At 40.0% G+C, this 24,181-nt stretch overlaps 1 protein-coding gene across 5 annotated transcripts in view; it reads right to left on the bottom strand.

The window, feature by feature from the left end:
* The window catches only part of SLC41A3 (solute carrier family 41 member 3), a 131,490-nt gene that overhangs the window by 25,583 nt on the left and 81,726 nt on the right, over window positions 1-24,181 (bottom strand). For all 5 annotated transcript variants that reach the window (XM_013050492.2, XM_004781495.3, XM_013050493.2 and 2 more), the window contains one exon: window positions 370-514. In XM_013050492.2, coding sequence (XP_012905946.2) covers window positions 370-514 — 145 coding nt within the window. The remainder of the gene's footprint in view (window positions 1-369; window positions 515-24,181) is intronic.

The raw sequence follows: 24,181 nt of genomic DNA, 5'->3' as shown, positions 1-24,181 counted from the left end.
TGAATGAAGGGATGAAGGAATGAAGAGATGAGGGGATGGATGGATGGATGGATGGATGGAGAGATGAATGTGTCTACTGAACAAAGGCCAGTTATTTAAACAGAGGGAAGAGAAGTGGAGTCAGCAGCTCGCTCTGGCACACACACCCTGCCTGGAAGGGGATGCATCCTCCCTGCCCATCTTCAAGGTGCATCGGTAACCCAACAGGCTGTCCCCCAGCCCCTGGAAAGTATGTGAGGCTTCATCATTAGTGCTTTCATTTTTCATATCTCAAGGAATTGAAACACAAAGAGTTGAGAGCAGAGCAAGTAGGAATGGGGGTGGAGAGAGCCAGGAGGAGGCGGTCACTGGGATGGGGGATTAGCTGACCTAGAGCAAAGGCAGCAAGGAAGGCAGTGATGATGCTGCTGGCACACAGCAACTCCACCTTTGCAAAGTCTAACTCCTCCTTAGATACAGCGCCTAGCAGCAGGGCAGCCACAGCAGCCAGGAGACCCACGACAGTAGCCTGCACCTGTCAGGGCAGAAATCAGAAATGTGAGGAAACATGCCTCTGACCACCATCACTCCTTTTACTCTGCCTCCTCTCTGACCATGAGAGGTCATTATGCCATTCACCTCTACCTCTCCTCCCTTACCCCAAAATCTGCCAATGGCCCCTCCAACCTGGGAAAAACAAAGACTAACACCTTTCTTTAATCCAATTCTTTGGAAAACTAGTTTTCCTGTTCTGCAACTAGTTCAATGTCACTTGCTTCAAGAAATCATCTTCTACTCAGCCTTTGGCCAAGGGCAACCAGTCTCTTGCTTGGGGCTCCTCTCACAGCTCTAGGCAGAAGTGCTCTGTTGTCTCCAGCTACACAGACAACCAATCTCCCCTGCAATATGGAAACACTCCATGATCCACAGCTATACCTTGGAAGCCTCTATGCACACTTTCCATCTCTCTCCCTGCCTTCCTTCCTTGGCACTTGCTTGGCATGCTGGTGCCCCCTTTCTCTACATTCTCCCCCATCCAAGCTGTGGTTCCCATTTCATCTCAGTGGGGACACATCTCTGCTGCTCACTCAGGTTAGTACCATGAGGTTCCCTTGGTCTGAGTATCAATCCTGGCACCTGTTCTCAAGACAGTTGACTCTTCAATCCTATGCAGATGAAAACCTGTGTGTAACTTGAGACTGCCCCCAAAACTTAACTACTAATAGCCTACTGTTGACCAGAAGCCTTACCTATAAAGTAAAGTCAAGTAACACATATTCTGTATGTTATGTGTACTACATATTGTATTCTTATAATAAAGTAAGCTAGAGAAAAGAAAATCATAAGGAATTATACATTTACAGTACTGTATTTATTGAAACATATCTGCATAGAAGCAGACATGCACAGTTCAAACCTGTGTTGTCCAAGGGTTAACTGTAACTCAAATGTCTTTTTTTTTAAATAAGTTATTCATTTTTTAAAAAAATACTTATTTATTTTGAGAGAGGGCATGAGAATGGGAGAGAGAAAGAGCATGAGAGGGGGAGGTCAGAGGGAGAAGCAGGCTCCATACCGAGCAGGTAGCCCGACATGGGACTCAATCCCAGGACTCCAGGATCATGACCTGAGCTGAAGGCAGTTGCTTAACCAACTGAGCCACCCAGGTGTCCTAATTCAAATGTCTTAATGGAAACATGTTGTATTATTAAGGAAGGCTGAATAAACAGAGAACTGTACCGTTTACACAGATGACAAATGCTTCCCAAGTTAACCTATATAGTTCCAACCAAAGTCCCAGGAAGCTTTTTCATGGCACTTGACAACTCATCTTAAGTTTCACAAAGATGAGTAGATGTGCAAAAATAGCCTAGACAGTTTGAGAAAAAAGATCAAGAGGGAGTTTTGGCACATTCATTATCAATACATAGTTTTAAGGCTATAGTAACTAAAACATGGTGGTACTGGCAGAGAAACAAACAGATCAGCAGGACATACTGGTATTCAGGAACTGTATCATGAATATATGAAAATTTAATATATAAAAATTTAATAATCATAAAGGTGGCATTTCAAATCAGTATGGAATGGGTAGATACTGAATAAACAAGGAAAGAGAAAGTGGGTATCTATCTGGGGGAAAATTATATTCCTATTTTATACCATACGGACACATACACATAGACATACCACTACATAAAACCTCAAGTGTGAAATAGAAGAAAATATAGAATAATTATGTTTCAGATTTTGGACTAGAGAGGGACTCCCTCTGAAGATAAAACATATAAAGTCTATAAATAAAAAGAGAGATAAGTGTATATAAATCCAATTATGAGTTCTATGTGATACCAGAAATTCAAAGATGAAGAGAGAGCTAGAGAAAATATCTCCAGCATTTACAACTAATAAAGCATTAATGATCAAAATAATGAAGTCCATATTATGAATCAATGGCAACTTTGAAGAACTCAACAGAAAAATGTACACAGAAAAGGAAATACAAATGGCTAAGAAACACACAAAACACACAAAAATGTGACCAACTTCCTGAATAATCAGGAAAACTTAAAATAAATTCCCAATTTAATAGTAGGCATCTTATTTCTTCATAACTGACATTGATCTTCCTCTACTAAAAGGTCAGTGTCATCTCAGTTTCTACTGGAGTCCCTCAGCAGGTGCTTAGCACACATTTGTGCTCATCCAATGAATGAATGAATCAATGCATGGATGGGAGACACTATTTTTATCCATAGGACTAGGTAAAATTAAAATTTAAAAGGTTGATAACATAAAATACTAACTGACAAATATATATGAAAATGGTTCTCTTAAATGTAGACATGGTAAAATTGGTACAGGAATTTGGGGGGAGGGGATCTGGTTACAATTTATCCATATACTTTATGATCTAGTATTTACCCAGGAAAAATTTGCACATGTGAACAAAGAATAATGTAATAATGATAATGATGACTGGAGTTGATATTTACTGAGTGCTTACTATGTGCTATTCTCAGTGATTTCCATTTATTAAGTCACTCTTGAAAGTGTAAGTTACAGAATTATATGTACAGTACAATACTTCTAATGCTTAAAATACAGAAAGTTGGGTAAAGATGGCAGAGAAGTAGCAGACAGAGATGATATCAGGTCACAGGAGTTCAGCTAGATAGTTATCAAACCATTCTGAACACCCACAAACTGAACAGGAGATTGAAGAGAAAAAGAGCAACAATTCTAGGGACAGAAAGGTAGGATGTGTGGAGAAGTGAATCTGATCGGAAGATAGACCGCTGGGGGAAAGGCCAGCTCCTGGCAAGTGGTGGAGCAATGGAGCATGAAATCCAAACTTTTAGAAGTTTGCTCCACTAAGGGACATTGCTTCAGAGGGTAAGCAGGGGTGGAGCCCTCACAGGGACAGTGTAGTCTCAGGTCCCATGGGGTCACAGAAAGACTAGAGGTGTCTGAATATAGCAGAGCTTGCAGGTATCAGAGCAGGGAAGCCAACTACAGAGACAGAGCCAAGTAGTGCGCTCTCAGCTTGGGGTTACCTTAAACTGTGATCTGCGGCACAGTCAGACCACTGCTCTTTGAGCAGGGACCCACAAGTGGCAGATCCAGGGAGACCTAGATTCCTCCACTGGAAGAGCAGCATAGCAGGAATCTGCCGGGTTTGAAGACTCCAAATGGGGCTGAGCGCAAAACATAGAAATGCTTGATCACAGGCCAGGTGAGCATGGAGCTCAGCTGGACACCAGGGAGACAGGAGGGATTGATTGTTTTTATCTGAGGGTGCACTGAGGAATGCAAACCCGAGCTTTCAGCTCCCTAAGCCAGAGATTGGGAGGCCACCATTTTCATTCCTATCCTCCAGAGCTCCATGGAAAGCATTCAGGAAACAAAAGTTCCCAAGAACAAACCCCAGCAGATTACTTAGCCTGGCCCCTGGCAAGGGTGGTGCAATTCCACCTGAGGCAAAGACATTTGAGAATCACTACAACAGGACTTGCCCACAGATAAGCAAGAACATCCAGCTAAGACCAAGCTCACTGATCAAGGAGAGCCGTGGAATTCCAGAGGAGGGGAAAGCAAAACATGGAATTCATGACTTTCTCCCCATGATTCCTTAGTCTTGAAAAGTTAATTAAACTTTTTAATTTTATACATTTCTTATTCTAATTTTTAAAATTTTCCCTCTTTCCTCTTTAAAGGCTTTTTAAAAAATTAAATTTATTTATTTTCAGCATAACAGTATTATTTTTTCACCACACCCAGTGTCCATGCAATCCATGCCCTCTATAATACCCACCACCTGTACCTTAATGATACCTTTTTAAAAAATATCTTAATGAAACCTTTCTAAAAATATCTTAAAACTTCATTATCATAGTCATATCTTATCCTTCATTTTATCTAACTTTAATTTTTGTATACATATAGTTTTTTCATCTAAAAAATTTTGGGATACAACTTCTTCTAATAGACCAAAATATACCATAAATCTAGCACAGGGCTATGTTCTAGAATCCAGCCAGATCAACTTCTCTCCACTTTCATTTCCTTTCTTTTTCCAACCAACTTATCAATTCCTTTTTTAGAATTTTTTATAATTTTCATCTTTACAGTCATATTCCATCCCTTCATTGTGTTAACCAATTAATTTTAACATTTTATTAAACCCATATATCCAAAAATATTTCTTTATTTTTTTAAATTTTTATTTATTTTTAAAATTTCATTTCAGTGTTACAAAATTCATTGTTTATGCACCACACCCAGTGCTCCATGCAATATGTGCCCTCTATAATGCCCACCACCAAGCTCCCCCAACCTCGTACACCCACCCTGCAAAAACCCTCAGAAGATTTTTCAGAGTCCACAGTCTTTCATGGTTCATCACTCCCTCCAATTTCCCCCAACTCCCTTCCCCTCTCCAGCTCCCCATGTCCTCCAAGTTATTCCTTATGCTCCCCAAATAAGTGAAACCATATGGTAATTGACTCTCTCTCCTTGACTTATTTCATTCAGCATTATCTCTTCCAATCCCATCCCTCTTGATACATAAGTTGGGTATTCATCCTTTCCAATGGAGACATAATACTCCAAGGTATATATGGACCACATCTTCTTTATCCATTCATCATTAAAGGGCCTCTTGGTTCTTTCCACAGTTTGGTGACTGTGGCCATTGCTGCATGAACATTGGGCTATAGATGGCCCTTCTTTTCAATACATCTGTATCTTTGGGGCAAATATCCAGTACTGCAATTGCAGGGCCATAGGGAAGCTCTATTTTTAATTTCTTGAGGAATCTCCACACTGTTTTCCAAGGTGGCTGCACCAACTTGCATTCCCACCAATAGTGGAAGAGGGTTCCCCTTTCTCCACATCCTCTCCAACACGTGTTGTTTACAGTCTAGATAATTTTGTCCATTATAACTGGTGTCAGGTGGTATCTCAGTGTGGTTTTGATTTTAATCTCCCTGATGGCTAGTGATGATGAACATTTTTTTTATGTGTCTGATAGCCATTTGTATGTCTTTAGAGAAGTGTCTGTTCATGTCTTCTGCCCATTTTTTGACTCGATTCTCTGATTTTTAGGGTGCTGACTTTGAGAAGTTCTTTATAGAACCTGCATATCAGCCCTTTGTCTGTATTGTCATTTGCGAATATCTTCTCCCATTCCATGGGTTGCCTCTTTGTTTTGTTGACTATTTCTTTTGCTGTGCAGAAGGTTTTGATCTTGATGGAGTCTGAAAAGTTCATTTCCCTTTTGTTTTCTTTGCCTTTGGAGAAATATCTTGAAAGAAGTTGCTGTGCAAAGCTTCTGCACAGCAAAGGAAATAGTCAAAAAAACAAAGAGGCAACCCACGGAATGGAAGAAGATATTTGCAAATGGCAGTACAGACAAAAGGTTGATATCCAGGATCTATAATGAACTCCTCAAACTCAACACACACGAAACAGGCAAACATATTAAAAAATGGGAAGAAGATATGAACAGACACTTCTCCCATCAAGACTTACAAATGGCTATCAGACACATGAAAAAATGTTCATCATCATTAGGCCTCAGGGAGATTCAAATTAAAACCACATTGAGATATCACCTTACACCAGTTAGAATGGCCAAAATTAGCAAGACAGGAAACAACATGTGTTGGAGAGGATGTGGAGAAAGGGGAACCCTCTTCCACTGTTGGTGGGAATGCAAGTTGGTGCAGCCTCCTTGGAGAACAGTGTGCAGATTCTTCAAGAAATTAAAAATAGAACTTCCCTATGACCCTGCCATTGCACTCCTGGGTATTTACCTCAAAGATACAGATGTCGTGAAAAGATGGGCCATCTGTACCCCAATGTTTATAGCAGCAATGGTCACGGTCACCAAACTGTGGAAAGAACCAAGATGCCCTTCAACAGACGAATGGATAAGGAAGATGTGGTCCATATACACTATGGAGTATTATGCCTCCATCAGAAAGGATGAATACCCAACTTTTGTAGCAACATGGACAGGACTGGAAGAGATTATGCTGAGTGAAATATGTCAAGCAGAGAGAGTCAATTATCATATGGTTTCACTTATTTGTGGAGCATAACAAATATCATGGAGGACAATGGGTGTTAGAGAGGAGAAGGGAGTTGGGGTAAATTGCAAGGGGAGGTGAATCATGAGAGACTATGGACTCTGAAAAACAATCTGAGGGGTTTGAAGTGGTGGGGGGGTGGGAGGTCGGGGTATCAGGTGGTGGGTATTATAGAGGGCATGGATTGCATGGAGTACTGGGTGGGGTGAAAAAATAATGAATACTGTTTTTCTGAAAATAAATAAATTGAAAAAATTTAAAAAAAAAAGAAGTGGTCAAAATAAAATTAAATAAATAAATAGATAAATAAATAAATAAATAAATAAAGAAGTTGCTGTGGCCGATGTCGAAGAGGTTACTGCCTATGTTCTCCTCTAGGATTCTGATGGATTCCTGCCTCACATTGAGGTCGTTTATCCATTTCGAGTTTATCTTTGTGTATGGTGTAAGAGAATGGTCAAGTTTCATTCTTCTACACATATCTGTCCAATTTTCCCAGCACTCTTTATTGAAGAGACTGGTTTTTTTCCACTGTACATTTTTTCCTGCTTTGTTGAAGATGATTTGACCATGGAGTTGAGTGTGCATATTTGGGCTCTCTACTCTGTTCCACTGGTCTATGTGTCTGTTTTTGTTCCTGTACCCTGTTGTCTTGGTGACCACAGGTTTGTAGTAAAGCTTGAAATGAAGCAACGTGATGCTGCCAGTTTTCTTTCCCCTTTTCAACATTTCCTGAGCCAATTGGAGTCTCTTCTGATCCATACAAATTTTATGATTGTTTGCTCCAGCTCTTTGAAAAATGCTGGTGGAATTTTGATTGGAATGACACTGAAAGTATAGGTAGCTCTAAGCAGTACAGATATTTTAACAATATTTATTCTTCTGATCCATGAGCATGAAATGCTCTTCCATCTTTTTGTGTCTTCTTCAATTTCTTCATGAGTGTTCTGTAGTTCCTTGAGTACAGATCATTTACCACTTTGGTTAGGTTGATTCCCAGGTATCTTATGGTTCTTGGTGTTATAGATAATGGACTGATTCTCTCATTTGCCTTTCTATATTTTCATTGTTATGCACTAGAAAGCAACTAATTTCTGTACATTGATTTTCTATCCTGCCACATTACTGAATTGCTATATGAGTTCTAGTAGTTTGGGGGTGGAGTCTTTTGGATTTTCCATATAAAGTATCATGTCATCTGCGAAGAGAGAGAGAGTTTAACTTCTTCATTGCCAATTTGGATAACTTTGTTGTCTGATTGCTGTTGCTGGGGCTTCTAATACTATGTTGAACAAGAGAGGTGAGAGTGGGCATCCTTGTCCTGTTCCTGATCCCAAAGGGAAGGCTGTCAGCTTTTCCCAATTGAAGATGTTATGCGCTGTGGGTTTTTCATAGATAGATTTTATGAAGTTGAGGAATGTTCCCTCTATCCCTATACTTTGAAACATTTTAATCAGGAACGGATGCTGGATTTTGTCAAATGCTTTTTCTGCATCAATTAAGAGGACCATGTGGTTCTTCTCTCTTTTCTTATAGATTTGTTCTATCATATGGATTGATTTGCGAATTTGAACCACCCTTGCAACCCACAGATAAATCCCACCTGGTCATGGTAGATAATCTTTTTACTGTACTGTTGGATCCTATTAGCAAGGATTTTGGTGAGAATCTTAGTATCCATACTCATCAGGGATATGGTCTGAAATTCACCCTTTGGTGGGGTCTTTGCCTGGTTTGGGGATCAGGGTAATGCTGGCTTCATAATAACAGTCTGAAAGTTTGCCTTGTGCTTCAATTTTTTGAGACAGCTTCAGGAGAACAGGGACTATTTCTTCTTTGAAAATTTTTTAGAATTCCTCAGGGAATCATCAGGTCCTGGGCTCTTGTTTTTTGGGAGGATTTTGATCACTGCTTCAATCTAGTTACTAGATATTGGTCTATTCAGGTTGTCAATTTCTTCCTGGTTCAATTTTCAAAGTTTATAGTTTTCCAGTAATGCAACTATTTCATCTAGGTTGCTTAACTTATCGGTATATAACTGTTGATAACAATTTTTGATGATTATTTCTCTTTCCTTGGTGTTAGTTGTGATCTCTCCCTTTTCATTCATAATTTTATTAATTTGGGCCTTCTCTCTTTTCTTTTGGATTAGTTTGGCCAATGGTTTATCGATCTTATTAATTCTTTCAAAATCCAGTTTCTCATTTCATTGATGCATTCTACTGTATCTCTAGTTTTTATCTCATTGATCTTTGCTCTTATCTTGATTATTTCCCTTCTTGTGTGGGGTTGGCTTAACTTGTTGTGGATTCTCCAGTTCTTTAAGGTGTAAGGAAAGCTAGTGCAATCTGGATATTTTAAGTTTTCTGAGGGCAGCTGAGATGGCTATGTATTTCCCTCTTAGCCTTTGCTGTATCCCATAGGTATTGGACTGAAGCGTCTTCATTCTCATGGGTTTCCATGAATTGTTTAAGTTCTTCTTTGATCTCCTGGTTGATCTAGGCATTTCTAAGCAAGGTGTTCTTTAGCTTCCAGGTGTTTGAATTCCTTCCAAACTTTTCCTTGTGGTTGAGTTCCACTTTCAAAGCATTGTGATCTGAGAATATGCAGGGAGTAATCTCAGTCTTTTGGTATCAGTTGAGCCCTGATTTGTGACCCAGTATGTCATCTATTCTGGAGAAGGTTCCATGTGCACTCAAGAAGAATGAGTATTCTGTTGTTTTAGGGTGGAATGTTCTCTATAATAATCTATGAGGTCCATCTGGTCCAATGTGTCATTCAATGATCTTGTTTCTTTATTGATTTTCTGCTTGGATGATCTGTCCATTACAGAGAGTGGCATGTTAAGATCCTCTATCAATATGAGTCTTTATTTTAATTAACAGTTGTCTTACGTAGTTGGCTGCTCCCATACTGGGGGCATAAATGTTTACAACTGTTAGAACTTCTTGGTGGATAGACCCTTTATGAATGTTGTAGTGTCCTTCTATATCTCTGATGGCTGCCTTTAGTTTAAAATCTAATTTATCTCATATGAAAATTGCTACTCCAGCCTTCTTTTGACGCCCATTGGCATGAAAGATGCTTCTCCATCCCTTAACTTTCAGTCTGGATGTATCCCTAGGTTCAAAATGTGTCTCTTGTAGACAACATATGGAATGGGTCCTGTTATTTTATCCAATCTGCTGTCCTGTGTCATTTTATGGGTGCATTTAGGCCATTCACATTGAGAGTGATTATTGAGAGAGAGATTTTTATTGATATCGTGTTACTTGTTTCTATAGATTGTCTCCATAAATTTCTGTTCAGTTATATTCTTGGGTTTCCCCCTCTTTTATAGGACACCCCTAATATGTCTTACAGTGCCAGCTTGGTGGTCACATACTCTTTTAAACCTTGCTGGTCTTGGAAGCTCTTTATCTCTCCATCCATTGTGAATGTCAGTCTTGCTAGATAAAGGTTCTTGGATGAATGTTCTTCTCATTTATTGCCCTGAATTCTTCATCTTGCCATCCCTTTCTGGCTTGCCAGGCTTCTGTGGAAAGGTTTGATGTTATTTGGATGGGCTTTCCTCTCTACATAAGGAATCTTTTCCCCTTAGATGCTTTCAAGAGTTCCTTTCTAAAATATGATTCATCAGTTTCACAATCAGGTGTCTCGAGGTCTTTCTAGATTCTATGATCTTGGGGGGGGGGGACCTTTCTGTCTCTAGGATATGAGTTCCATATCCTGGTTCCATTCCCCAGAGTGGGAAAATTTTCACGGAGAATTTGTTCAACTATATCCTCTACTCTTTTCTCCCCTACCCCCCCCCAGAGATTCCAATAATTCTGACGGAATATTTCATGGCATAATTTATTTCCCTAATTCTGTTTTCATGGCTTTTAAGCTGTTTGTTCAGACCTCCTCCTGATCCTTTTTCTCTATCAGTTTGTCCTCTATATCACTAATTTTATCTTTTGCCTTAAATACCTAGCTGTTAGAGAATTTAGATTAGATTGGAACTCATTGGGAGCACTGTTAACATCTTCCCTAGTGGCTTTAACTTCTGTCCTAATTGATTCCATTTTGTCATTAAATGCTTTCTCCAACCTAGCCATTGCCTGGATAATTGTTACCCTGGATTCCCTTTCTGGCATACTTTTTATGTCCATATCCAATAGCTCTAATGGAGAGGGCAGAGTCTCTGAATTTTTCCTCTGTTGTGTATTCTTCTTCCTAGTCATTTTGGTGAGAGATGGCTGAATGGATATGTAGCTGACTGTATCAACCATGATCCAGGCAATGCTTCTGAGCAATTGGGAGTCCCCAACAAAAAGAAAGAAAAAAGAGAGGGGGGGGGGGAAGAAAAGAGAGAGGGGGGGGAAAGAAATAAAAGAGAAGACCCAGTCTGAATGGGCCCCAAAAGTAAGATTTATAAAGTATACAAACAAAAACAGACCAACAAAAAATTTGGCAAAACTAAATGACAAGAAAAAAAAAGAACCCAGCCAAAATGAACCCCAAGTATAAGTTTTATATACCACCAGAACAAAAACAAATACACAGAAACAATGACAGATAATAAGATGGAAGGGTGGTTATAAGTTCTCACTGTGGGTGAGGAGGGTTATTTTGACTCTTCCTGGGTGTATCTTTTTTTTTTAATTTATTTATTTTTTCAGCGTAACGGTATTCATTGTTTTTGCACCACACCCAGTGCTCCATGCAATCTGTGCCATCTCTAATACCCACGACCTGGTTCCCCCTACCTTCCACACCCACCCCCTTCAAAACCCTCAGATTGTTTTTCAAAGTCCATAGTCCCTCATGGTTCACCTCCACTTCCAATTTCCCTCAACTCCCTTCTCCTCTCCATCTCCCCTTGTCCTCCATGCTATTTGTTATGCTCCACAAATAAGTGAAACCATATGGTAATTAACTCTCTCTGCTTGACTGATTTCACTCAGCAGAATCTCTTCCAGTCCCATCCATGTTGCTACAAAAGTTGGGTATTCATCCTTTCTGATGGAGGCATAATACTCCATAGTGTATATGGACCACATCTTCCTTATCCATTTGTCCGTTGAAGGGCATCTTGGTTCTTTCCACAGTTTGGTGACCATGGTCATTGCTGCTATAAACATTGGGGTACAGATGGCCCTTCTTTTCACGACATCTGTATCTTTGGAGTAAATACCCAGGAGTGCAATTGCAGGGTCATAAGGAAGCTCTATTTTTAATTTCTTGAGGAATCTCCACATTGTTCTCCAAAGTGATTGCACCAACTTGCATTCCCACCAACAGTGTAGGAGGGTTCCCCTTTCTCCACATCTCCTCCAACACATGTTGTTTCCTGTTTTGTTAATTTTGGCCATTCTAACTGGTGTAAGGTGGTATCTCATTGTGGTTTTAATTTGAATCTCCCTGATGGCTAGTGATGATGAACATTTTTCATGTGTCTGATAACCATTTGTATGTCTTCATTGGAGAAGTGTCTGTTCATATCTTCTGTCCATTTTTTTATATGATTGTCTGTTTTGTGTGTGTTGAGTTTGAGGAGTTCTTTATAGATCCGGGATATCAACCTTTTGTCTGTACTGTCATTTGTCTTGATATCTTTGTTAAAGTACTCAACTTTTCTGAGATAAAGGGCGATTAAACTTTATATATATATATATATATATAGGGATAGTACTGACTGGGGAATGAGGATTACCTCAAAGCTTATCTCTATATGAAAATTAAAAGACATTAAAAAGCAAAAGAAAAACACAGGTATATGTAGGTATATGTATCAAAAAAGTTTACATTAAAAGGTTATTATGTTTGTGGAAAGAACCAAGATGCTCTCCAACGGACGAATGGATAAGGAAGATGTGGTCCATATACACCATGGAGTATTATGCCTCCATCAGAAAGGATGAATACCCGTTTTGTAGCAACATGGATGGGACTGGAAGAGATTCTGCTGAGTGAAATAAGTCAAGCATAGAGAGTCAATTATCATTCGGTTTCACTTATTTGTGGAGCATAACAAATAGCATGGAGGACATGGGGTGATGGAGAGGGAAGGGAGTTGAGGGAAATTGGAAGGGGAGGTTAACCCTGAGAGACCATGGACTCTGAAAAACAATCTGAGGGTTTTGAAGGAGTGGGGAGTGGGAGGTTGGTGGGCCAGGTGGTGGCTATAAAGTAGGGCACATATTGCATGGACTACTGGGTGTGGTGCAAAAACAATGAATACTGTTATGCTGAAAAGGTATAAAAAATAATTTTAAAAAGGTTATTATGTAATTTGTTATACTGAATATCTTACTCTGATGGTAAATAGTTTAAAAATTATTAAAAAATTGAAAACAATGAGAATAGTGGGAACAAATTAAAAACAAAAGTTGTATCTATGAAGTAGTAGTAGTTTTCCTCTTGTTCTTTGTTTTTGTTTTGTTTTTGGCTGGCTTTCTGGGGGAGCAGACTGCTGCATGGTTTTTCAGGCAGTCTTGCTAGAGTTAAGTACTCCTGCCTCCTAACAAGGGGCTGGGCTCTGAAGAAACCGATTTTTCAGGCTTTTGTTCTTTGGAGATTTTTTCTTTTTCTTTTTCCTTTTTCTTTTCCTTCTCCTCTTGGCGACTTTGGCAGTTTTTTGGAGGTTTAGAGGAAATCAAACTGCATTCAGAACTCTGTCTCAGAGGGAAGCCTCAGCCCATTCCCCTCTGGGTACTCCAGAGCACATAAATTCCCCCCTACCCGCCAGCAGATCACGTCCCTACTCACAGTCTCAGGGGTCTCAGGAGCTCCCTCTTGTACACCAATGTTACCAAAACCGTGAGAAGTACTAGTCCAGAGAGCTGGCTTCGAGTGCAGCCTTTGCTGTGGTTGTCTGGGCAGGTTCAGACTGCCAGAAAGGTCCAAACTAGAGATAGCACACTGGCATTTTCACACTGGCCCAGGCTGGGAGTGTTCAGAATCTCCCGGTTCTAGAGCACTGACAAAGCGCCTGCATGGATCTCTCTCAGGGGAGGGTGTGGAGCGTAACTCAGACCCTGGTAGTGCAGTGTCCATGCAGAGTGTAAAAGGCTATGGTTCTAGAGAGTGCTGGCTGGTGTCCACTCCAAAGTCTCTCATGTGCACCACCACCCAGACGCTGTCACAAGCGCAAGGAACTCAGTGACCAATGCCTGACCGCTTCGCAATACTCTCTCTGACGCAACACCAGCCGTGGCCATCCTGGGTCCGTGGGCTTAAGCCCCAGTCATTAACTGCCTGATTCCACCATTTTTCCCTTAAAATCTTAGGCTCTCAAAAGCTTCTGCACAGCAAAGGAAACAGTCAAGAAAACAAAGAGGCAACCCACGGAATGGGAGAAGATATTTGCAAATGACAGTAAAGACAAAAGGTTGATATCCAGAATCTATAAAGAACTCCTCAAACTCAACACACACAAAACAGACAAGGCTATCAAAAAATGGGCAGAAGATATGAACAGAAACTTCTCCAATAAAGACATACAAATGGCTATCAAACACATGAAAAAATGTTCATCATCACTAGCCATCAGGGAGATTCAAATTAAAACTACATTGAGATATCACCTTACACCAGTTAGAATGGCCAAAATTAGCAAGACAGGAAACAACATGTGTTGGAGAGGATGTGGAGAAAGGGGAACCCTCTTCCACTGTTGGTGGGAATGCAAGTTGGTGCAGCCTCTTTGGAGGACAGTGTGGAGATTCCTCAAGAAATTAAAAATAGAACTTCCCTATGACCCTGCCATTGCACTCCTGGGTATTTACCCCAAAGATACAGATGTCGTGAAAAGATGGGTCATCTGTACCCCAATGTTTATAGCAGCAATGGGCACGGTCGCCAAACTGTGGAAAGAACCAAGATGCCCTTCAACGGACGAATGGATAAGGAAGATGTGGTCCATATACACTATGGAGTATTATGCCTCCATCAGAAAGGACAAATACCCAACTTTTGTAGCAACATGGACGGGACTGGAAGAGATTATGCTGAGTGAAATCAGTCAAGCAGAGAGAGTCAATTATCATATACCTTCACTTATTTGTGGAGCATAACAAAAAAGCATGGAGGACATGGGGAGTTAGAGAGAAGGGGGTTGGGGTAAATTGGAAGGGGAGGTGAATCATGAGAGACTATGGACTCTGAAAAACAATCTGTGGGTTTTGAAGTGGCAGAGGGGTGGGAGGTTGAGGTACCAGGTGGTGGGTATTATAGCCGGCACAGATTGCATGGAGTACTGGGTGTGGTAAAAAAATAATGATACTGTTATGCTGAAAATAAATACATGAAAAAAAACCATCTTTGGCTCTTTTTGTGTTTTTTAACCAGACTCCAAGTTAATGCTGGTCCCCAATCACAGGGCACTCTTGATTGGGGTATTATTTTTCAATGGGTTGCTCCTGGTGGCTCCCTCCCCCTTTTGTTTATCTTCCAGTATCAGTCCAATGTTCCCACTCTGTTCTACCTGTTCACTGGCATCTTCTGTCCCCATAGAGATCCAGAAATGTGTAATTCTAATCTCAGGTTTATTTCATGGGTGATCAGAGTTCATTGGTAGAAAATCAGCTCACTTTAGAGGACTGGTTGAAACGGCACTTCCTACTTCTCTGTCATTTTGTCTCTGATTCATCATGTTTACCCTAATTTTGGGAGGTAGTATCTTCTAAGATACCAAAATACACCCAAAGTCAAGTGGGTTGTTCTGTTCTATTCACCAGTCATATATATATATATATATATATATATGTGTGTGTGTGTGTGTGTGTGTGTATACACACATATATAGAATATATATGTGTACATATATGTACACACACATATATATGTGTACACATATATATATACACATATACATACACATACATATATAAACACACATATATAGTATTATATATATATAATATTATATATACACACATATATATATTTTTTAATTTTAATTTTAATTAAAAATTTTTGGGGGGAACCATGGTGGCTCAGTGGGTTAAAGCCTCTGCCTTCAGCTCAGGTCATGATCGCAGGGTTCTGGGATCGAGCCCTGCATCGGGCTTTCTGCTCAGCAGGGAGCCTGCTTCCCTTCCTCTCTCTCCCTACTTGTGATATCTCTCTCTCTGTGTCAAATAAATAAATTAAAAAAAATTTTTTAGTTTCTTTTTACCCCCTTTCTTCTCCCCCTGATTTGGGGTCTCTTCTGATTTGATTCCTGATTCTGATTCTGATTTTCTGTGGTCTTTGCCACCCATTTAGTATTTCATTCTCTCATTCATATTTTCTTATCTGGATCAAATGACAACGCAGAAAACCTCACCACAAAACGAAGAACAAGTGTCAGTACCAAAGGTTAGGGACCTAATCAATATGGACATTGATAATATGTCAGAGCTAGAGTTCAGAATGATGATTCTCAAGGTGCTTGCTCGGCTTGAAAAAGACATGGAACATATTAGAGAAACCCTGTTTGGAGAAATAAAAGCCCTTTCTGGAGAAATAAAAGAACTAAAATCGAACCAAGCTGAAATCAAAAAAGCTATTAATGAGGTACAATAAAAAATGGAGGCTCTTACTGCTAGGATAAATGAGGCAGAAGAGAGAATTAGTGATATAGAAGAGCAAATGATGGAAAATAAATAAGCTGAGCGAAAGAGATAAAACAACTACTGGACCATGAGGGGAGAATCTGAGAGAAAAGTGATACCATTAGACAAAACAGTATTAGAATAATTGGGATTCCAGATGAAGAAGAACGAGGGAGGGGGATAGAAGGTACATTAGAGTGAATTATTATAAAGAATTTCCATAATATGGCAAAGAGACCAAGCATCAAAATCCGGGAGGCACAGAGAATCCCGCTGAAAATCAATAAAAATAGATCCCCACGTTGTCATTTAATAGTAAGACTTAAAAGTCATAGTGACAAAGAGAAAATCCTGAAAGCAGCCTGGGACAAGAAGTCTGTAACATACAATGGTAAAAATATTAGATTGGCAGCAGACTTCTCCACAGAGACCTGGCAGGCCAGAAAGACCTGGCATGATATATTCAGAGCACTAAATGTGAAAAACATACAGCCAAGAATACTATATCCAGCTAGGCTATCATTGAAGATAGAAGGAGAAATAAAAAGCTTCCAGGACAAACAAAAACTAAAATATTTGTAAACATCAAGCCAGCTATACAGGAAATATTGAAAGGGGTCACCTAAGCAAAGAGAGAGCCTAAAAGTAGTAGACCACAAAGGAAGAGAGACAACTTATGGTAATAGTCACCTTATAGGCAGTACAATGGAACTAAATTCATATCTTTCAATAGTTACCCTGAATGTTTATGGGTAAATGCCTCAATCAAAAGACCTAGGGTATCAGAATGGATTTTAAAAAATAAAACTGGGGGCATCACGCTACCTGATTTCAAGCTTTACTACAAAGCTGTGATCACCAAGACAGCATGGTACTGGCATAAAAACAGACACATAGACCAATGGAACAGAGTAGAGAGCCCAGATATGGACCCTCAACTCTATGGGCAAATAATCTTTGACAAAACGGGAAAAAATATACAGTGGAAAAAAGACAGTCTCTTCAAGAAATGGTGCTGGGAAAACTGGACAGCTATATGTAGAAGAATGAAACTCGACCATTCTCTTAAACCGTACACAAAGATAAACTCAAAATGGATAATAGACCTCAATGTGTGATAGGAATCCATCAGAATCCTAGAGGAGAACATAGGCAGTAATCTCTTCGATATCAGCCACAGCAATTTCTTTCAAGATATGTCTCCAAAGGCAAAGGAAACAAAGGCAAAGATGAACTTTTGGGACTTCATCAAAATCAAAAGCTTCTGCACAGCAAAGGAAACAGTCAACAAAACAAAGAGGCAACCCACGGAATGGGAGAAGATATTTGCAAATGACAGTACAGACCAAAGGTTGATATCCAGGATCTATAATGAACTCCTCACACTCAACACACAAAAAACAGACAATCATATAAAAAAAAATGGGAAGAAGATATGGACAGACACTTCTCCAATAAAGACATACAAATGGCTATCAGACACATGAAAAAATGTTCATCATCACTAGCCATCAGGGAGATTCAAATTAAAACTACATTGGGATATCACCTTACACCAGTTAGAATGGCCAAAATTAGCAAGACAGGAGACAGCATGTGTTGGAGAGGATGTGGAGAAAGGGGAACCCTCTTCCACTGCTGGTGGGAATGCAAGTTGGTGCAGCCTCCTTGGAGAACAGTGTGGAGATTCCTCAAGAAATTAAAAATAGAACTTCCCTATGACCCTGCCATTGCACTCCTGGGTATTTACCCCAAAGATACAGATGTCATGAAAAGAAGGGCCATCTGTACCCCAATGTTTATAGCAGCAATGGCCACGGTCGCCAAACTATGGAAAGAACCGAGATGCCCTTCAACAGACGAATGGATAAGGAAGATGTGGTCCATAATCACTATGGAGTATTATGCCTCCATCAGAAAGGACGAATACCCAACTTTTGTAGCAACATGGACGGGACTGGAAGAGATTATGCTGAGTGAAATCAGTCAAGCAGAGAGAGTCAATTATCATATGGTTTTACTTATTTGTGGAGCATAACAAAAAGCATGGAGGACATGGGGAGTTAGAGAGGAAAAGGCATTAGGGGAAATTGGAATGGGAGGTGAACCATCAGAGACTATGGACTCTAGAAAACAATCTGAGGGGTTTGAATTGGCGGGTGGGTGGGAGGTTGGGGTACCAGGTGGTGGGTATTATAGAGGGCACGGATTGCATGGAGGTGTGGTTAAAAAATAATCAATACTGTTATGCCAAAAATAAAAATATAAATTAGAAAAAAGAAGAAAGAATGATACATTATATGGGGGGAAAAACAGAACCCATCAATATGCTGTCTATAAGAAACTTATTTTAGACCCAAAGACACCTCCAGATTAAGGTGAGGGGGTGGGAAACAATTTACCATGCTAATGGACATCAAAAGAAAGCTGAGGTGACAATCCTTATATCGGATAAATTAGATTTTAAGCCAAAGATTGTAATAGGAGACGAGGAAGGACACTATATCATACTCAAAGGATCTGTCCAACAGGAAGATCGAACAATTTTAAATATCTATGCCCCTAACATGGGAGCAGCCAACTATATAAACCAATTAATAACAAAATCAAAGAAACACATTGATATAATACAATAATAGTAGGGACTTTAACACCCCCCTTACTGAAATGGACAGATCATCCAAGCAAGGTTCAACAAGGAAATAAAGGCCTTAGATGACACACTGGACTAGATGGACATCACAGATATATGCAGAACATTCCATCCCAAAGCAACACAGTACACATTCTTCCCAAGTGCATATGGAACAGTCTCCAGAATAGATCCTATCCTGTGTCACAAATCAGGTTTCAACCAGTACCGAAAGGCTGGGATCATTCCCTGCATATTTTCAGACCACAATGCTCTGAAGCTAGAACTCAATCAGAAGAGGAAAACTGGAAAGAACTCAAATACATGGAGGCTAAAGAGCATCCTACTAAAGAATGAATGGGTCAACCAGGAAATCAAAGAATTGAAAAAAATTCATGGAAACAAATGGTAAGGAAAATACAAGTGTTCAAAACCTGTGGGGCACAGCAAAGGCAGTGCTGAGAGGAAAATATATAGCCATACAAGCCTTTTTCAAGAAATAAGAAAGGTCTCAAGTACTCAACCTAACCCTACATCTAAAGAAGCTAGAGAAAGAACAGCAAAGAAAGCCTAAACCCAGCAGAAGAGAAATCATAAAGATCAGAGCAGAAATCAATGAAACAAACAAACAAACAAACACAACAAAACAAAATAAAACAAAACAAAACAAAACAAAAAACCCAAACAGTAGCACAAATCAAAACTAAGAGCTGGTTCTTTGAAAGAATTAATAAGATTGATAAACACTTGGCCAGTCTTATCAAAAAGAAAAGAGAAATGGACCCCAATTAATAAAATCATGAATGAAAGAGGAATGATCACAACCAACACCAAAGAAATACAAACAAATATAAGAACATATTATGAGCAACTATACACCAGCAAATTTGACAATCTGGAAGAAATGGATGCATTCCTAGAAACCTATAAACTAAGAAAACTGAACCAGGAAGAAATGGAAAACCTGAACAGACCCATAACCAGTAAGGAGATTGAAGCAGTCATCATAAATCTCCCAACAAACAAGAGCCCAGGGCCAGACGGCTTCCCAGGGAAATTCTACCAAACATTTGAAGAAGAATTAATTCCTATTCTCCTGAAACTGTTCCAAAAAATAGAAATGGAAGGAAAATTTCCAAACTCATTTTATGAGGCCAACATTACCTTGATCCCCAAACCAGAAAAAGACCCCATCAAAAAAGAGAATTACAAACTAATATGCTTGATGAACACAGATGCCAAAATTCTCACCAAAACAGTAGCCAATAGGATCCAACAGTACATTAAAAGGATTATTCACCACGACCAAGTTGAATTTATTCCAGGGCTGCAAGGTTGGTTCAACGTCCTCAAATCAATCAATGTGATACACTACATTAATAAAAGAAGGAACAAGAACCATATGATACTCTCAATAGATTCTGAAAAGACATTTGACAAAGTACAGCATCCTTTCTTGATCAAAACTCTTCAAAGTGTAGGGATAGAGGGTACATGCCTTAATATCATCAAAGCCGTCTATGAAATACCCACCACAAATATCATTGTCAATGGAGAAAAAATGAGAACTTTTCCACTAAGGTCAGGAACATGGCAGGGATGTCCCTTATCACCACTGCTATTCAACATAGTACTAGAAGTCCTAGCATCGACAACCAGACAACAGAAAGAAATAAAAGGCATCCAAATTGGCAAAGAAGAAGCAAAACCATCACTCTTTGCAGATGATATGATACTTTATGTGAAAAACCCAAAAAGGACTCCACTCCAAATCTATTAGAACTTGTACAGGAATTCAGTAAAGTGTCAGAATATAAAATCAATGCACAGAAATCAGTTGCATTTCTATACACCAACAAGACAGAAGAAAGAGAAATTAAGGAGTCAGTCCCATTTACCATTGCACCCAAAACCATAAGATACCTAGGAATAAACCTAACCAAAGAGGCAAAGAATGTGTACTCAGAAAACTCTAAAGTACTCATAAAAGAAATTGAGAAAGACACAAAGAAATGGAGAAATGTTCCATGCTCATGGATTGGAATAACAAATATTGTGAAAATGTCTATGCTACTTAAAGCAATCCACACATTTAGTGCAATCCCTATCAAAATACCATGTTTTTTTTTTTTTCAAAGAAATGGAACGAATAATCCTAAAATTTATATGGAACCAGAAAAGACCCCAAAGAGCCAGAGGAAAGTTGAAAAAGAAAGCGAAGGGAGTTGAGGGAAATTGGAAGGGGAGGTGAACCATGAGAGACTATGGACTCTGAAAAACAATCTGAGGGTTTTGAAGGGGCGGGGGGTTGGGAGGTTGGGGGAACCAGGTGGTGGGTATTAAAGAGGGCATGGATTGCATGGAGCACTGGGTGTGGTGTAAAAACAATGAATACTGTTACGCTGAAAAGAAATTAAAAAAAAAAAAAAAAAAAAAGCGAAAGTTCATGGCATCACAATTCCAGACTTCAAGCTCTATTACAAAGCTGTCATCATCAAGACAGTATGGTACTGGCACAAAAACAGACACGTAGATCAATGGAACAGAATAGAGAGCCCAGAAATAGACCTTCAATTTTATGGTCAACTAATCTTTGACAAAGCAGGAAAGAATGTCCAATGGACAAAAGACAGCCTCTTCAAAACGGTGTTGGGAAAATTGAACAGCCACATGCAGAAGAATGAAACTGGACCATTTCCTTACACCACACACAAAAATAGACGGCAAATGGATGAAAGACCTCAATGTGAGACCAGAATCCATCAAAATCCTTGAGGAGGACACAGGCAGCAACCTCTTTGACCTCAGCCGCAGCAACTTCTTCCTAAAAACATTGCCAAAGGCAAGGGAAGCAAAGGGAGAAGTGAACCATTGGGACTTCATCAAGATCAAAAGCTTTTGCACAGCAAAGGAAACAGTCAACAAAACCAAAAGACAACTGACAGAATGGGAGAAGATATTTGCAAACGACATATCAGTTAAAGGACTAGTATCCAAAAATCTATAAAGAACTACTTTCAGACTCAACACCCAAAGAACAAATGGTCCAATTAAGAAACGGGTGGAAGACATGAACAGACATTTCTGCAAAAAGACATCCAGATGGCCAACAGGCACATGAAAAAGTGCTCCACATCACTCGGCATCATGGAATTACAAATCAAAGCCACAATGAGATACCACCTCACACCAGTCAGAATGGCTAAAATTAACATGTCAGGAAATGACAGATGCTGGCAAGGATGCGGTGAAAGGGGAACCCTCCTACACTTTTTTGGGGATTGCAAGCTGGTGCAACCACTCTGGAAAACAGCATGGAGGTTCCTCAAAAATCTGAAATAGAGCTACCCTACAACCCAGCAATCGCACTACTGGGTATTTACCCTAAAGATACAAATGTAGTGATCTGAAGGGGCACGTGCACCCGAATGTTTGTAGCAGCAATGTCCACAGAAGCCAAACTATGGAAAGAACCTAGATGTCCATCAACAGATGAATGGATAAAGAAGATGTGGGGTGTGTGTGTGTGTGTGTGTGTGTGTATGTATACATGCAGAAGAATACTATGTACTAATCAAAAGAAATGAAATCATGCCACTTACAATGAACTGCATGGTATTAGGGGTGTTATGAGTGAAATAAGTCAATCAGAGGAAGACAATTATCATAAGATCTCTCTGATATGAGGAATTTTGAGAGGCAGGGTGGAGAGTTTGGGGGGTAGGGAAGGAAAAGATAAAACAAGATGGGATTAGGAGGGAAAAAACCCAGAAGAGACTCTTAATCTCACAAAACAAACTGAGGGTTGATTGGGGTGGGGGGGGTATGGAGAAGGTGGTTGGGTTATGGACATTGGGGAGGGCATGTGCTATGGTGAGTGCTGTGAAGTCTGTAAGCCCGAGAATTCACAGACCTATACCACTGGGGCAAAAAATACATTTTATGTTAATAAAAAAAATGTAAACAAAAAGATCCAAAAAAAAAAACACAGAAAGTTGTATCATATATTTTCTATGGACACATACATATATATGGCAAATGCAGAAAGTCATTCAGAAGAACTGGTACTATTATTTGATACTAAGTGTTCAAATATTTTATAATAACTTTGGAAAAAATCTAGAATTTCAAATTATTCATATCTTGTGAACTTGTGGGAACTTCTCTTAAGAAATTCATGTGAAAAAGAATAATTTCATTACAGTATAATTTATTGAATAGAAGCCTCCTGGCCCGTGTGACCTGGTTCAAGCAGAGAAAGCAGACATTAAACATAGAATTGCAACCAGGGCAGCCCCAGCAATTTTTAACAAGGCCCCAGATAGTACCCGGTGTTGGGTTGGAACTGAGTGGAGCTTCATTGCCAGGAGAACAAGAAGAAGGGACATTCCATGGAGAGACAACTGCATATGCAAAGGCAGCAGGGATGGGGAACATGAGACTTCAGGAGGACAGGACCAGACCAGTAGTACCTCTGGGCTGGGCCCACACTTGGACAAGAAGAACCAAAAAAGGAGCTTCAGGAGGAGGACACCTGATCATCTTTAGGATTTAGGAAAGGTAACTCAGGTGGCCATGCAGAGAAGAGCTGGAGAGGAAGAAGCCTGGGGCAGTTAGAACAGTGAAGAGGTCTGTAGTCAGTGAGGTCAGAGACCAAGAGACCAAGGCAAGGAGGAGGAGAAGCAGGGCTGATTCAAGCATAGTTCAGCTGCAGACTTCTCAGGACTGGACATAAGGATAAGGAGCAAAGAGATGATGAAGGTGACTTGGTCTCTAGCTTGATTAATGGGCACAGTGACCATGACTGGGAGATTACCACATGATGGCCAGGGGTCACAGCCATCCATGATTGAAACCTCACAATGGCTCACCTTATAGATAAGTTGAGGTGACCTGCCCAAGGGCCTCCAGCTGGCTGACCCCCAGAATGAGCTTTCAACCATCAAACTCTTCAGGGTTGGGGATTTCACAAGAGGTGAGTGTGAGGATATGAGGTGATGAGGCCAGATCTGGCTAAGCTGTTTCAGGGATGCTTCTGGGACAGGTAGATGGAGATACCCAATGGAGAGCTAGAAATAGGGGCTCTGGAACCAGGTAAGAGGTAAAGTGGGTACCCTACTCATTGGATGAATAGGGAGATACAGCTAAGCAAGTCTTATGTGTCCTTCCCAAGGCCACCCAGTTGATAAATGATAACTGTAATTCCAGGCCTGTCTGATCTTAAAGTCCAGGTTCTTTGGGTGGCCAGTGGCTACCCCAGAGATGTACAGAAGGTTCTGGATGAAGCCACTTCCTCTTTTAACTTGGCCCAATCTCTTCCCAGTCTCTCCCTGCCCTGGGCTTCCTGACTCCATAATACTCTGAGACTCCTAGGATGAGAACTTAGCCCAATGAGG

The sequence above is a fragment of the Mustela putorius genome, unplaced genomic scaffold (assembly GCF_011764305.1).
Source record: "Mustela putorius furo isolate JIRA1106 unplaced genomic scaffold, ASM1176430v1.1 tig00003850_pilon_pilon_pilon, whole genome shotgun sequence".
Classification (NCBI taxonomy): domain Eukaryota; kingdom Metazoa; phylum Chordata; class Mammalia; order Carnivora; family Mustelidae; genus Mustela; species Mustela putorius.
The sequence above is the reverse complement of the archived record's forward strand: the minus strand, read 5'-3'. Positions and strand labels throughout refer to the sequence as shown.